The sequence below is a fragment of the Kogia breviceps genome, chromosome 9 (genome assembly GCF_026419965.1).
Source record: "Kogia breviceps isolate mKogBre1 chromosome 9, mKogBre1 haplotype 1, whole genome shotgun sequence".
NCBI lineage: Eukaryota > Metazoa > Chordata > Mammalia > Artiodactyla > Physeteridae > Kogia > Kogia breviceps.
This window is the reverse complement of record NC_081318.1, coordinates 76,943,550-76,959,086: the sequence shown is the minus strand read 5'-3', so window position 1 is coordinate 76,959,086 and position 15,537 is coordinate 76,943,550. Positions and strand designations below refer to the sequence as shown.

The 15,537-nt window shown below is 41.3% G+C and overlaps 1 protein-coding gene across 1 annotated transcript in view; it reads left to right on the top strand.

The window, feature by feature from the left end:
* Window positions 1–15,537, top strand: part of GRM3 (glutamate metabotropic receptor 3) — a 243,861-nt gene that overhangs the window by 216,929 nt on the left and 11,395 nt on the right. Inside the window, exons 4-5 of the mRNA XM_059073561.2 lie at window positions 1,089–2,155; window positions 12,632–12,806. Coding sequence (XP_058929544.1) covers window positions 1,089–2,155; window positions 12,632–12,806 — 1,242 coding nt within the window. The remainder of the gene's footprint in view (window positions 1–1,088; window positions 2,156–12,631; window positions 12,807–15,537) is intronic.

The following is a 15,537-nucleotide window of genomic DNA, read 5'->3' as shown; positions in this document are numbered from 1 at the left end:
AATAAACTTCCATTGTGTTTGAGCCCTTAAACAATTTGGGGTCTATTTACCAACAGAGGCAAGCCTACCCTGACTAATAAAGTTTGTCTGTGCATCAGAGACATCAGCCTCATTCTTCTACATTTAAGGAAAGAATAAAGGTCGGCAGTGTGAAATAGTAGGCACAGAGTAGACCAGAGAAGGTGGCATAAAAATGGTGAAAAGAATGGCAGCTGATGTTGGCAAGAGAGACAGGATGTGCTGTCTCAGAGAGGAGAGAGGAACCAGAGATGCTAAGAGAGGCGCTGCTCTTAGGCACTTGCTATAAGAAAGGGACAGGGTAGAGGGCTACCGATCCTGTACCGTTAAGAACAAAACTTTAAAGCAATTACCTAGCTTCTACTGTAGGTGCCTTCAGAATATTCAGGTTGTATATATGTGGATAGGAGTATGCTATACACAGACACATGCAAATATGTAGTCAGAATGAATAGCCTCTAAAACATGAAAATACTACAGTTGAAGGATTATGGATGAGTGTTCCTTTTCTCTTTCCTTCTGAATTATCTAAACTGTTTAAAAGAAACATACCATCCATTTATAATGAAAAAATTTTTCTTGATTTGAAGGAGAAAAATACCTCCTTTTAATTATATATGTTCATGAAAATATTTAATTTCTATACATAAATATATAAAAACATAATAGAAATGAGATGTGAAGTTTTGTCCAATTCCTATTGTGGAATCTTTCAAGAAATGAATATCTATATACCACATAAGATATGACTACATGTTCACCGATTCCCCTGTTAAATAATCAGCTCCTTTGAAGGCAGACACTGTATTGTACTCATGATTATCACTGGCACTTGGAACACAGGAGGCACTCAGGAATGTTAAGTGAATGAATTTATGAATGCTTGAAGACTCCAGTAGTTTTTAATATGTAAATTCAATGGTAATTGATAAATTATCTCAGCCTTGGAATCCCTGTTCCCTGTTATTTCAGTTTTGCTAAGTGTATGATATAAAGTCATTGACCGATCACACTTAAGACACCTAAACAGTGTTCTTTTTCTTTCTTTTCTTTTACTTTACATGTCACAGCTCCATTCAACCCAAATAAAGGCGCAGATAGCATTGTCAAGTTTGACACTTTTGGAGACGGAATGGGACGTTACAACGTGTTCAACTTCCAGTACATGGGCGGCAAGTATTCCTACTTGAAGGTTGGTCATTGGGCAGAAACCTTATCAGTAGATGTCGACTCTATCCACTGGTCCCGGAACTCAATCCCCACGTCCCAGTGCAGCGACCCCTGTGCACCCAATGAAATGAAGAATATGCAACCAGGGGATGTCTGCTGCTGGATCTGCATCCCCTGCGAGCCCTACGAATACCTGGTTGACGAGTTTACCTGTATGGATTGCGGCCTTGGGCAGTGGCCCTCTGCAGACCTATCTGGCTGCTTTGACCTTCCTGAGGACTACATCAAGTGGCAAGATGCCTGGGCCATTGGTCCAGTCACCATTGCCTGCCTGGGTTTTATGTGTACATGCGTGGTTGTGACTGTCTTTATCAAGCACAACAACACACCCTTGGTCAAAGCATCAGGCCGAGAGCTCTGCTACATCTTGTTGTTTGGGGTTGGCCTGTCCTATTGCATGACATTCTTCTTCATTTCCAAGCCGTCACCAGTCATCTGCGCATTGCGCCGACTAGGGCTGGGGACCTCCTTCGCTGTCTGTTACTCAGCCCTGCTGACGAAGACAAACTGCATTGCCCGTGTCTTCGATGGAGTAAAGAATGGCGCTCAGAGGCCAAAATTCATCAGCCCAAGTTCTCAGGTTTTCATCTGCCTGGGTTTGATACTGGTGCAAATTGTGGTAGTGTCTGTGTGGCTCATCCTGGAGGTTCCAGGCACCAGGCGGTATACCCTTCCAGAGAAGCGGGAAACAGTCATCTTAAAATGCAATGTCAAAGATTCCAGCATGTTGATCTCACTTACCTACGATGTGGTCCTGGTCATCTTATGCACTGTGTATGCCTTCAAAACGCGGAAGTGCCCAGAAAATTTCAATGAAGCCAAGTTCATTGGTTTTACCATGTACACCACATGCATCATCTGGTTGGCCTTCCTCCCTATATTTTATGTGACATCAAGTGACTACAGAGTAAGTCTCAGAATGGTTTCTCCTTTTCCTTCTTCTTGTATCCTGCCACTGTTTTGTTATGTATAATTTGAAAGAGACTCCTTTTATTTCATCTCAGCAATTAGGTAGCTAAATTATAAATGACATGATGAACCGCCATATTGTATATGGAAATTAATTCAATATGTTTTAAAACATTTAATTAGGCTTGCTACATGGAAAGCATTGTGCTAGGCCCAGAGAGGAAGATAAATGTAAATGGCATGGTCATTCAAGCAATTTATAATCTAGTGGGAGAGAAGTATGATACACACACACACACAAACACACACACACACACGCACACGCCCCTTAAAACTTTTAATTTAATTTAGAAAGTGAATGACAAGAGAATAAGACTTTAAATTAGATACGAGAGGACCTGGCTACCACAGATCCATCTGTAAATTAAAGCAGAGTTGCAACATTAAGCCAGGATCAGTTTAAAGATCTAAAATCTTTCACTCAAGCTTCAAATAAGCATCATTATTTCTCTAAAACAAGTTAAAATGCGATATTTGTTATACTTTTTCTACACCTTTACTTCCTGTAGGTGTGGTATATGTATGTAATCCCTGAATCAGTTAAAACTTTTACTGTCTATATCCAGGTAACCTAATTAAGTCATTATTCATATAGTCTCCAGTAATATTTAGTTCAGATTTCTGGGCTTCAATATAATGACCATCTCTCCTGAAAGAAACAGTTCATGATTCCATCAAAATTTCTCAAATTGTTGAAACCATCAATCAGTTGCTCTCACACTTATAATTCTGATTTTCATATCTTCCAATGAGTGAGTATAAGAATTTATTCCTCTTAAGGCAATTGGTTTTTATTCTCTATATTTCTAATTCGTCATTAAGTTTTCCACAGGCCTTATGGTTTCCTTGTTACAACATGATTTCACAAAATAAAGTGCCTCTGTAGGTTGGAATAGTCCTCAAATGTTTCTGTTTACCAGCAATTCCTATATTACCAAGCTCTTGAATATTGCAGCTCAAAAATAAGACAAAGCTACTTAACGCAAGAGATCAAGAGACTGGCAAAGCTTGAGGTGTCTAGTCTAGTAAATTATCCACAACGTTGTGACTGAAACCTATGGACCACATTAAAGGAGCAGAAAGAAAAATAAAGAATATACATTCAATGTTGGGATAACGGTCAGGCTTTCTATAAGACTACCTATAAAAATTTTTGAAAATCTGTCAAAAGAGAAGACTTCATAACTAAATCAACAAAATCAAAGGTCAGATTATATGCACACAGGAATTCGTACCTTTCTAGTGTGGGGATTAAATGGAGAACTACAGTTAATGCATTTTAATGCCCCCAATTCTATCTTTTGTCTTTCTATACACATCCTCCTCCTATAGATCTGTAAGGATTTTTTTTTCAGTTCTTAGGAATCCATCCTTAGTAGACAGGACTTGGGGTATTGGAACTGCAAAATAGTTACAATGTTATTTGTTCTACCCTCACGTATGATTTGAAACTATTCATTCTCAAAAAAGCTAATGAAAAAATAAAACAAAAATACTACTGAGAATAAAATTTAATTTTATTGAATGAACTAGCATTTATTCCTAAAACATAAAAAAATGACTTTTTCCTTTAACATGATAGCAATATCATGATTAAATGAAATTAGCTGAAGATACCAGAAGTTTTACCACATGGCAGAAGTTACAAGGAAAATGGGGCAGAGGTTGTAGAGTTGAGTGTTTTAAGGGGTATGCTAATTAAGGCAATGAATCCCACAGAGATCATCTGAGGTCTCACTTATCCTTGCAAATAATCCCAATACTAAATTTACAAAAGAAATGAGACAGTAGACCAGAGCCTCCAACACAGAGGTTTTCATATTCAACCACACATTGAATCAACTGGGTAGCTTTGAAAAAGAATATTGATACCTGGGGCTCAGCCCCAGATATTCTGATTTAATTGGCCTGATCTGTGGTTTAGACATCAGGATTTTTCAAAGCTCCCCCAAGTGACTCTCATTTGCAACCAGGATTGAAAATCGCTGCTCTAATGAATCACATGCTCTTCTTGTCCCACAGATATCTCTAGTTTGGCCTGCACTGTTTTGAAATTCTTTGAAATGTTTGCCAAAGTAAGAAAATTGAGAAATTATACATAACTATCTAGATTCTTGGCTTCTCTTAACAAAATAAAACATGTGGGCCCACAATTAGCTGGTTGGGTAGTGCTTAGGCCTCTAGACAGAGCACTCCCACTCGTGTTGCCTACATCTCCCACCAGCCCCTGAATTCTTACACCTGGCTACCCTCACATATGAATCTGCATAGCCCTATAGGTATCTGAACTCAGGACCCTTGTTTTAGACTGCGATTTAAAATTTCCTGGAGGGAAACCACGTGGCTCGGATAGAATCAGCAGCATTAGAAAAGTACCCAGTAATAATCTAAGTACCAGCATTAGGAATTGGGGCATCGGTCAACAAGGTTTATGACTCAGTACTTTGCCACCCACTGGGAATTATAAAAAAATATAAAGCACTATTCTGGTCTTCAAAAAGCTTACATCTCAGTTGGGAAAAAAATAACAAGCATGAACGAATTCAAGATTAACACAGAATAGTTTATAATTAAATTGCTGATATAAACTCTTAAATGCCTATTTGTTTCAAAAAAGAGTTGGATCTGTAAGAGCTTGGTCTTTCCAGGAATCTCCTTAAAGAGGTGGGATTTCATCCTGTACCTTGGTAGGAAAGTGCAAGTAAGGTAGTTAGAGTATATAGGACCTACAGGGAATATTCTTGAGGCAAAACAGAAATGAACCAAGAAGAATGCAATAATATCGGTCGTGCTCAAATGGAAGATAGGGGGAGTCTGGTGAGAAATTACTGGGAACTGGCAGCTTGGTCAGATTATACCAGGTAGAGGAATTCATTTAAATAATGTTTAAGGGCTTTGAGGTCTTGTGATTGTTAAATTTTTCTTGTTTTCTTTTGGTTGCTTGTTCACTTGGGCAAAAAGTGACATGATTAAGGTAAGAGGGAAAGAAAGGAACTAAGTCTTCCTGACCAAATTCCAAGACCTTATTCTACTAAGTGCTTTGCATACTTGAGCTCACTATTCTCATTAGCACCCTGGAAAGCGAATGTCATTATCCATTCGAAAGATGAGTATATAGACTCAGAGGACAATTAACTTCCCAGGTGGCACAGTTAAAAAATAGTAGGACTAGTTTTTTGGATCCAAATCCATGCCTTTCCTACTATATCACACACTTATCTATCCTTAATATGAAGAATGGACTTGTAGGAATAAAGCCTAGAACAAGCAAGACTAGTCAACGCTGTTAAGAGACATCAAGACAGAGCAAACAAAAACTTGGGTAAGAATCCAAAAATTCAAAGGATCTTGGAGAAATTTCCAGGCTGCCTCCTTCTGTATCACAACAAAACCATCCCAGAGAGCATAAGAATCAAACACCGAGTCATCAGGGATCCAATACATAGTTCAAATGGTGTAAAGAAAAACTAGGTCACATTTGGGTGGAAAGTTTACCACAAAAAGTTTCAATGGTAATTACTGAGTATTTTGTTCATTCACGTCTTCCAAAAGTATCTGAGCATTTATTATGGGCCTTGGGGATACAGCTATCAACATAGACAAGCCCCTCCTCTTTTATAACTTACAGTCTGGTGGGGAATGAAAGGAGGATAGAGATGGTGAGTAAATAATTAACTAGTGAAAATTCAGGATAACTCATGCAGTGGTGAGTGCTCTGCTGGAAGGGAGCAGGATTATGCTACTGCAGTGCTTCCCAAACTTTAAGGCGCATCCACCTGGGAATCTTGCTAAAGATCCTGATTCAGTAAGAAGGGATGAGGCCCAAGGTTCTGGATTTCTAGCAAGCTCACAGATGATGGAGAGGCTGCTAGGCAAAGGATCGTACTCTCGGTATCAAGATGCTGGATTGGGGTTGGTGCAGGCAAAGCATTTTGCCTAGGCAGACTTGGAGGTGACTTTAGAATTTTTACAAGCTTTAAGTACTTGCAGAGAAGTTTCAATTTTCCCATGTTGACTATTTTGAAGATTGAAAGAAATGTATCGCATCTCATTCTTTCAAAAAATACTTGCCACCCCTACTAGTGCCTATTTCATAATACGCTACCGAAAGATGGGAAGGAACCAACCAGGGGAATTCTACCCACTAGACAGAAGGAACAGCAAGCACAAACACCCCTAGGCAAAAATGTCTTAGAAAAGAAAGGTGTACCTGGCTACGGTTTAATGAGTAGATGGAAGAGGCAGTTTATATGATTGGTAGACAGTTGGGAGGGTGGGCAGCTAGACCACATAGGACTTTATAGGCCACAGCAAAAAGTTTAGATTTTGTTCTCTATGGAAAAAGAAACCACTGAAATACTTTTAAATGGAGCAGTTTAATTATCTCATATTTTGTGATCTCACATTTTAGGAAAAAAAAAAAAAATCAAGCTGCTGAAGACAACGTACGACAAAAAGGAAAAAGCAGGGGTGGGGAGAGCAGTTAGGTGACTGTGACAGGTCAGAGTCGATGGTGGCCAGAGCCAAGGGTAGGATGTCAGTGATGGAGACGGAACCTGTGAGGGACCGAGAAGGGTTTTTAATCCATCCTGCAATCTAACAGGTTAGCCCGCCACAGTTTCAGGGATGCTGACAGAAGACATGAGACTCCTAACTCAGAGACAAAGGACTTTTATTACTCGCAGCCACCACCGTAGCCAGAACATCAACACTTGTGTAGGTTCTGCAAGTCCCAATTTCCACTAGGCAGTGCAGAGTGGGCCTGGTAACATCTGCATGAGCAGTCATCATGGTAAGATCAGTATTGCCGATTTTTCTTTTTGCCTTCACTCTGAATACATCACAGCCCAGCACTGTTACCAACCTTAACCTTCTTTAAAAGGTTGGTATTGTGTTCATCGTAGGCTTTTAGCACGAATTTTTATTTTTAAAAAATACTGCATTAAAATATTATTTGTCTTGATTACTGAGTTTTGGGTGCCTTCTTAAATGTGTATCTCAAGCAAGTTCCTCATTTGCCTCCTTCTGGTCCCAGCCCTGCCTTCTCCCTAACAGGTCTGGGTAGGATGGTAACTTGACTGTCTGTAACCAACAGAGCATAAAAATTTGAGTCCTTCCCTCCCCAGAGTTTCCCAGCATACTGGGTCTGGTGCGTATGGATGGCAGCCACCCTTGGGGATGGGGAGACATTGTTCCTATCCTTCCTTTCTTCTTAAGGCAGCTACAATCAGGATGGAGAGAGTAAGGGCGGAATCAGGCGGCATGGACATCTCCATGCCAGGAAGGAAGGCACATTTGCTCTGTGTTTCAAGCATGCAGCAGCTATGCATGGCTCAACCAAACGAAGGTCCAATGTTTCTGAGCACCCAAAACCCTGAATTGAACGGCAACGTCATCATTACTGTCACTGTTCATTTCAGCTCTGGGGACCCCTTGACTCAGAGGCCAGAGCCAGATATCAGTAGCTATCTGCCTGGGCCACGTGGTTTGTGTATTTCAGCTCACTCGCCACTGACTTGCAGAGACAGCAGCAACTTTTTTCAAGGAGTTTGTCTTAATCCAGGGCATTTGCTGTCTCATCGTGATAACATCTCTTAGCGTCTTGCCTGGTTTTAGCATAAGGGCTAAGCAAGCTTTCCAGGTCTGCAGCTGACTGCAAGAATTAGTCCAGATTTCCTTGCGTCAGTCTCTCATTCTTTGCTGCAGCACTTTTGTCAGCATTTTAAACCCATTCCAGGTCAGGAAGAGCCCCAGTACTGGTCAGTGCCTCATCTATGGCTTCCCAAAGCATTATCCTGTTTCAGGGCAATCTGACAGAGAGGGCCAAAGCTCCTTTTCTGCAGCCAGGTTCCACTGTAAAAAACTGAGACCTCTGTCATCTCAGAATGGATCTAAGTTCGGCGTGAGAGACTATAGCAAGGGATGAGCCCTAAGAGGGCCTAGTTGTTGCCATTCTTCCTTCACAAGCACTAGTTGCCCTCTCTTCCCTCATTTCCCAAGGAAGCCAGCCAAAGTTCAAATGACTCACCTGGTCTCTGCTTCTCTGAAGGCTTCTCTTTTCAGGGTCAGTGTAGGTGCTTGTCTCTGCAACTTTTATGTGAAAAAAGAGTAGAACTTTCTGCCCACCAAGGACCTGAATCAGGTCCTTGGAGGAAATCCACACCACCCCCAGAGGTGAGTCAGCAACAATTTCAGTACAGGTCTAGCAGCTCTATCTGAATCTACTTCCTGTTACTCAGCCTGCGACCCACTCCCCAAATCCTCTTCATTAATGGCAGTAAAGTGGAGCACTATTAATTGCCTGGTTGGCCGTACAGTTTGGTCAGCCTGTTTGCTACAGATCCCCATGGCCTGCTCTCAAGTCCTGTTCATCAGCCCACAAGGCCCTCATTCTTCCTCTTTGAGAAAGCCTTTCTGATCTCACTGTCACAACTGTCAAAGACCGAAGAGTCTGAGACTTTACTTGACTGATTCTAACTTAACATGTGAGCCTGCCACAGTTTTGTTGACGCTGACAAAAAGGACTTTATCCCTCAAAGCAACAGCCGTAGCCAGAGTTCCACACTGGCTCTGGTTCCCTGACCACGGCACAGTCAGCGGTGGCATTACAGGGAGGAACAGTTAGATTAGGGAACCTGAATCTTTTCTAATGAGTGATATGCTGGTCCTTTGTTCCACAGTCACTACCACTACCTTCTAGGGCTCTTTGCTATAAAAATACCATTGAAAAGAAAGTCCAGAACAAAGGCAGTCAGAGCTGCTGCTTGAAAGACATACAGAAGCCCAAGAGACCATCAAGGATTATCTTCCAAAAGAACCAACAGAACTTGCTATTGGATTGGATGTGTGGGTGTAAGAGAAATGGCAAAATGAAGGATGACTCTCAGGTTTTTCGCTTGCACAAGTGAGTGGCATTTGGTGATACTGAAATGGAGATACTCGGAGGAAAGGACCAAGCTCTGCTTACATATTCATTCTGATTTGCCTACTACACATCCACAACAATATGCCAAGATGGCAGTTGAATGTATTGGTCTGGAAGCCCAGAAGATAAGTTGGAACTAGTACTACATATATGAATATCATCCACATAGGAGGTACTTAAGCCACGGAACTCAATGAAATGGTAAAGAGAAGAGTGTCTAAAACAGTTCTGAAACACTCCAGCACTTAGAATTCAGGTAGAAGAGAAAAAGTCAGCAAAGGTAACTCAGACAAGGAACTGTCCATTGAGGGAAGGATGTATCCAGGAAGTGATTAACCATGTCAAGTGATTCTAGGAGCTCGAGGAAGATGAAAACAAAGCAGCATGGACTCGGAGTGTTCAAAGACGCAGGACAAATAATTATAGATAAATACAGACTCTTTATAGTGTGAGTTATAGAGGGGACTGGGCAACTGAAACTATGAGGCTGATACTTGGGCTTTGAAAAAAATTAAAAGGTATCAAATTTAAAACAGGTATACTGAAAAATACGCAGCATAAACTATGACCAAAATGCACCTTTAGTTATGCCTCCCAGTGTCCCTTTAGTAGTTAGTGAGATTAGTCACCCCTCCACCCATGGATGGAAATTCCAGTGGATACATCCAAACACTGACGGTTCACCTTATGTGAGACACCATCCTAGTGCTGGGGATACATCAATGAACGAAAACTCTCATGACCTTGGTAGGCCCATGAATTTGTCTGCCCTTAGGTGACAAACATAAGGTCCTACAATCATTTTCAATGGAAAAAAGTCTCTAGTAGGATATTCAAATGTCTTGTCCTATGTAGTTATCAAATCATATCATGACTTAACATTCAGTATCATTTTCTCCTGAGGTCTGGCCTGCCTTGGAGCTGCAGTGGTTGGCTTCCCCTTTCTCCCAGCTCACACTCCCCAGTCCACCAGTTGGTATTTCCCTCTCAGGCCCGGTTAGAGAATAATAAGGAAGAAGTAGGATGGTTCTTACATAACAGGATGACTTTATTATCTCTAAGTCCACCGTGACTAAAGACACATCCCTGGGATAACCTGGATGATGATTAAAGGGTGTTTTCACCTGATCATCAGAAAGGTCCTGCTGGCCTTTTTCTCCCGCAAGCCCTTGAGTGAGTTGGCTGGCAATTCGCTACTCTGAGTTGTCACAGTCCAACTACTCCCCTCTAGCCTCCTTCTGAGAAGGACTCCAGGCCCCTCCATATGGGCCCTAGACGACCCACAATGGCTCATCTTGTCTGGCATATCACTCACATAGCGTTTGTTTTGATAAATTTTTAGAGTAAAGGACTATCTCAATACATCAGCAAGTCTCCTTGCTCTGATACAAAAGTGACTAGCCATTTCTCACCTTCTAGATTTTCAAGACAGGAATCAGGCTCCCAGCCAGAGCATCCGCCCAACCACAGAAAAACCTCAAACCTTCTGTGAAGGGCCACAGTGATGCCCTCCTCTGTAGGCTTTAAGTGAAGAGATGGACACAATCCCCCTAAGGGGTGGAGGGCATGGAATTCACAGCACAGCTTTGGGCAAGATCTCCTCACAGAAGCCTCCCTTCTCCTCTCCTCGTAATGTCTTAAAGTATGTGAGGAGATTCAAAGTTATAGAAGGTTTTCTTGAAAATGTGCACATTTGAACTGATCTCACCCTCACTAGGATATCTGATAGCTTTCACATTGGCACCACAGTCAAAACCAAGACAGGGAACAGCACAGTTCTAATACCATATTACACATATATGTAAAAAAAAATTATGTCAGTAATGGACTTGCTATAAATAACATAGTTAGGCTTTTCCATCATGGAATTAGATAGTAGACTTTTCTGAGAAGCTGACAAAAGAGACAAGAACCTGAAACTGGGGACCAAGTTGGAGAGCACTGGAGTGGTTAGGGGAGCAAGAGCTTTAAGATAATGAGGAGAGCGCTTCCTTGGTGGCGCAGTGGTTAAGAATCTACCTGCCAATGCAGGGGACACAGGTTCGAGCCCTGGTCTGGGAAGATCCCACAGGCCGCGGAGCGGCTGGGCCCGTGAGCCACAACTACTGAGCCTGCGCTCTAGAGCCCGCGAGTCACAACTACGGAGCCCGCGCACCACAACTACTGAAGCCCACGCGCCTAGAGCCCGTGCTCCGCCACAAGAGAAGCCACCGCAACGAGAAGCCCGCGCACCGCAACGAAGAGTAGCCCCCGCTCGCCGCAACTAGAGAAAGCCCGCGCGCAGCAACGAAGACCCAACACAGCCAAAGATAAAATTACATTTTAAAAAAAAGATAGTGAGGAGAGATTTACTTTCAGCAATTAAAGTAAAACCAGAGTCTGAAGAATTATGATACAAGCATAACCTGATTTTTTAAAAATCAAAAACAGAAAGAAGTCTTCTAAAGTTACGTGGCTCTTCCAGTTAACTGTTCAGTCTTCAGCTTCCTTTGATTACAGAAGAAGGTCAGACACTTCAGGGCATGAGAAATTATTGCTATCTGGTAATAGCATCAGCTGGGGAAAAAGGAAAAAGAACTCTAAAATGACTCTAGGATTTACCATAGTTACTCTGAGTAGAAACTGATAGAAGAAATAATTAATTTCCATTTTTCATACTGAAAGTGATTAAATATGTAGAATCTAATTTGGGATTTTCCAGAAAATCTATGGGATCTGAAGCCAGGATAAATGAGGAGAGCAGAGAAGATGAAGAGTGCAGGCAATGGAATGAAAAGAAGAGATGATAAAACCTAGTTCTGAGGGCTGCTTTCAGGGGAAGCAAAGAGGGAGCAAGGGAAAATTCTCTGTCAAGGATGGGTGCATAGAAGCCTGGAGAACAGAAAGATGGAACAGTGAGTACCTGATGTATCAAAATTCCAGAGAGATGCTAATGAAATAATTAAAAGAGTAGGTACCCGAGAAGAAAGTTGATAATGTCCCCCAGTGTTGAGTAGGGAAACCAAGAGCTGATAGAGCTCCCAGCAAGAAAGAGAAATGGAAATATGAAACAGGACCAGATTTGTTCATAATATAGTAAACCTTAAACAAGCCAAGTTGATTGACTCAAATGATCTGTTATCTGGTCATTTCATCATTGAATATTGATATTTTACTCTTGAAGATTCTGACTTCAGTGGCTCTGCAGAAATATCTTTACACAAAATAAAGAAGAAAACAAACAAAACAAGAAAATCCAGGCGAAGTCTTGGCAAGCCTTCGGGACACCAAACAGGAAGAGTGTTTGCTTACAAATCCTAAGCAATGTTTCCACGTACATCCCAAACTCAGAAGATCCAATATAATTGCTGTATTGGTTTGGCTAGAATAAGAACAGAACTGTGGATGATTTGTTTTTTTTCAGTTTGCTCTTTTACCAGTGCTCTCTTGAGTGGGCCACTGTATTGAATTTACAGTCGAGACACTTAACTAGGCAATCTTTTCTTATAGGTGCAGACAACGACCATGTGCATCTCGGTTAGCCTGAGTGGATTCGTGGTCCTGGGCTGTTTGTTTGCACCCAAGGTGCACATCATCCTGTTTCAACCCCAGAAGAATGTGGTCACACACAGACTGCACCTGAACAGGTTCAGTGTCAGTGGAACTGGGACCACGTATTCTCAGTGTAAGTATGACCCCTTCATATATAGCACTGTAGTAGGGAGCAGGCTAGAAGGAGAAGCAACAGACATAGACAGAAACAGGCAACACATGTCCATCCCCATAATCAATCTCAAGTCAATTTAGTAAGTGCTGGTTTGATCACTGTGTGCCAGGTACTGTGCTGGGTGCTAAGGATACAGCAGAAGAGGTCAAGTTTCGGTTTGGGCAGTATGCGGTCTAGCAGGGATGACAGACATTAAATCCATAACCACAAATGCGATTTCTGACCAAATTGTAGAGCCAGAGAACCAAGTTTCTAGTCCTGACTTTGCAACTAGGTCAACAGGTAACCTTGAGCACATCACTTTACTGTTTCCTTCCTTAGGTGGCCTAGAGGGTTGGACTAGATTGGTGCTCTGTAAAGTATGCTCTGTGTCACACAGATGCTGAAGGTGCTTCATAAAAATTAAAAGAGGAAGATAATCAAATAAGGTGGAAAACGCTACATCCTAAATACCCACTTGGAAGTTCAAAGCACCTCCTTTGACATGAGCATGATAAAGGTTTTTAAGAATCTCTACAGCAGGGAAACCTGTTTCACTTTGTTATTTACAGTTTCTTAAAAGTAATTGATCACAGTAAAATCAACTGCACATCCCATGGAATACACTTTGGAAAATGCTAGAATAGATCTTCCTCCTATTTCAAAGACAAAAGACACAGTGTTTTTTCAGCTGAGAAGGCAGTGCTAACTGAAAGACACCAGGGTAACTCCCAGCCAGAATTCTCTCACCTTCTGGCCTGCAAATATCTGAAACGGTATCCTTGGAGAATCATTTAATTCTTTAGAGGCATCTAAAGCACAAACGTAGCTAAAGGGGACAATCTTTTAAGCCATTTTCAGCTAATCTATGGTATGAAGTAGGAGAAATTCACTGACAGGATGAGGGGGAAGGGGGGGGAGAGGAAGGGGAAAGGGGGTGGGGGGAAGGAGAACTGGAAGTGACAGAGACAAATGACTACTTCACAATTTTGCCCCTAGCCGATTAGAAAGGAAACTTCGAAATAGCTCAGCATCACAAAGTGAGCAATCACATTAGTGCCCCAGTTTCTCCAACAAAGTGCACAATTTTATAGGGCTGCCCTTTTCCTAGCAAACAAAGGGAAGGCTGATGGCTGACAGCACATGTTCAGTGATGCACTGTGTATACCACTCCTCTGTCTCAGCTGCTATAGAGATGGAGACCTTATTGCATTTTCAGCTAAATTTACAGGTGTCACGAGGGCTGAGTCCCAGGACCTGGTAAAACTTGTGAAATAATTTTCCTTGAAACTTAAAGAAACCTGCTTATTTCTTGAGCAAACAAATCTCTTTTCCAGCAGCTGAACTCTAAAAGCTAGCTAGTCCAGACCAGAAAGAACTGGCATATAACTAATAATAATAACTAATAAAAACAACAATAATACAGCTAAGAAGAACTATCATTTATTGTTTCCTTTGTGCTGGGCATTGTGCTAAATACTTCATACATGTATGCACACGTGATATAGCTTATTTAACGCTCACAGCTCTTGGAGATCTACCCAAGGTCACACGTACTGAAAGTGGCAGAACCAGAACTTAAGAGCCAGTTTCTCTGATTTCAAAACCAGGGCACCAAACCACCTTATCTTGCTACTTCATCCAGAAAACAAGCCACAAAATTTCCCATGAACTACATACGTACTTGGTAGACTTTCCAGAGAGAACAAAAGGAAAATTACCCTAGGCTATGCAGCATGATTTACCTCTGGGTAGAAAGAGTCTTTTTGATAGCTTAGAGCTCTTGGCTGTTATTAAAACAATTTAGCAGAGTCCCTAAAGTCTTCCATAGACACTTTTCAGATCTCATACATCCAAACCTCAGTAATTTAGATATGGTGGCATTTTCTAATGTATGTACTAGGAATTAATAAATTCCTGAAGAGTTAACAAGGACACTTTACCCAATCGAGTCTCCCCTCAGAATTTCAGAAACGTCCATTTACACAAAAACAATGTACTGCAACTGCCATGGACCTGCTTAAGCTGTCACTCAGTATCTAATCTGCTAGTGGCCCAACTAATACTTCAAGGTAGGAGTCTATCCAGCCCAACATTTTAGGACTACTTCGTTACTCAGTGAATTTAGATCTCATTTTTCCCACAATTTTCCCTAATTAATCCAAATTAAAGAAGTGTCAGTAAAGTAACAAAGTGAAGTATTTGAGTGGTATCTCTAGGCATTTCAAAGTGCATAAGTAACAAATCCATTGATCTTTTATTTGTAATTCTTTATCTTTTACTCACGATAGTTTAATATTTGTGGGCTCATTTTATCCCATGTGTACAAGATATCACAAGTTGTATTTTATAGGTGAGAAAATAAGAGAAGTTACTTCTCAAGGATATACAATGATTCAAGAGTTGACACTGGATTTCCTGACCTGTGATTAGTACCCTTCCCATTTTAATCAATTGGAGCCACTGTCATGAAATTCATTAAAGTCATTAAATGCCTGAATGCCTTCTATATACCAGAAATTTCTAAGCACAGTGGTGAATAGGACACAATCCCTGGCCCCAGGAAGGTTAGTGTCTGGGGCAGTGTTTTTCATACTGTAGAATGTAATCCATTAATGGGTCATGAAATTTATTTAATATGTTTGACCAGCATTTTTTAAAAACAGAAATAGAGGGACTTCCCTGGTGGTCCAGTGGTTAAGACCCTGCA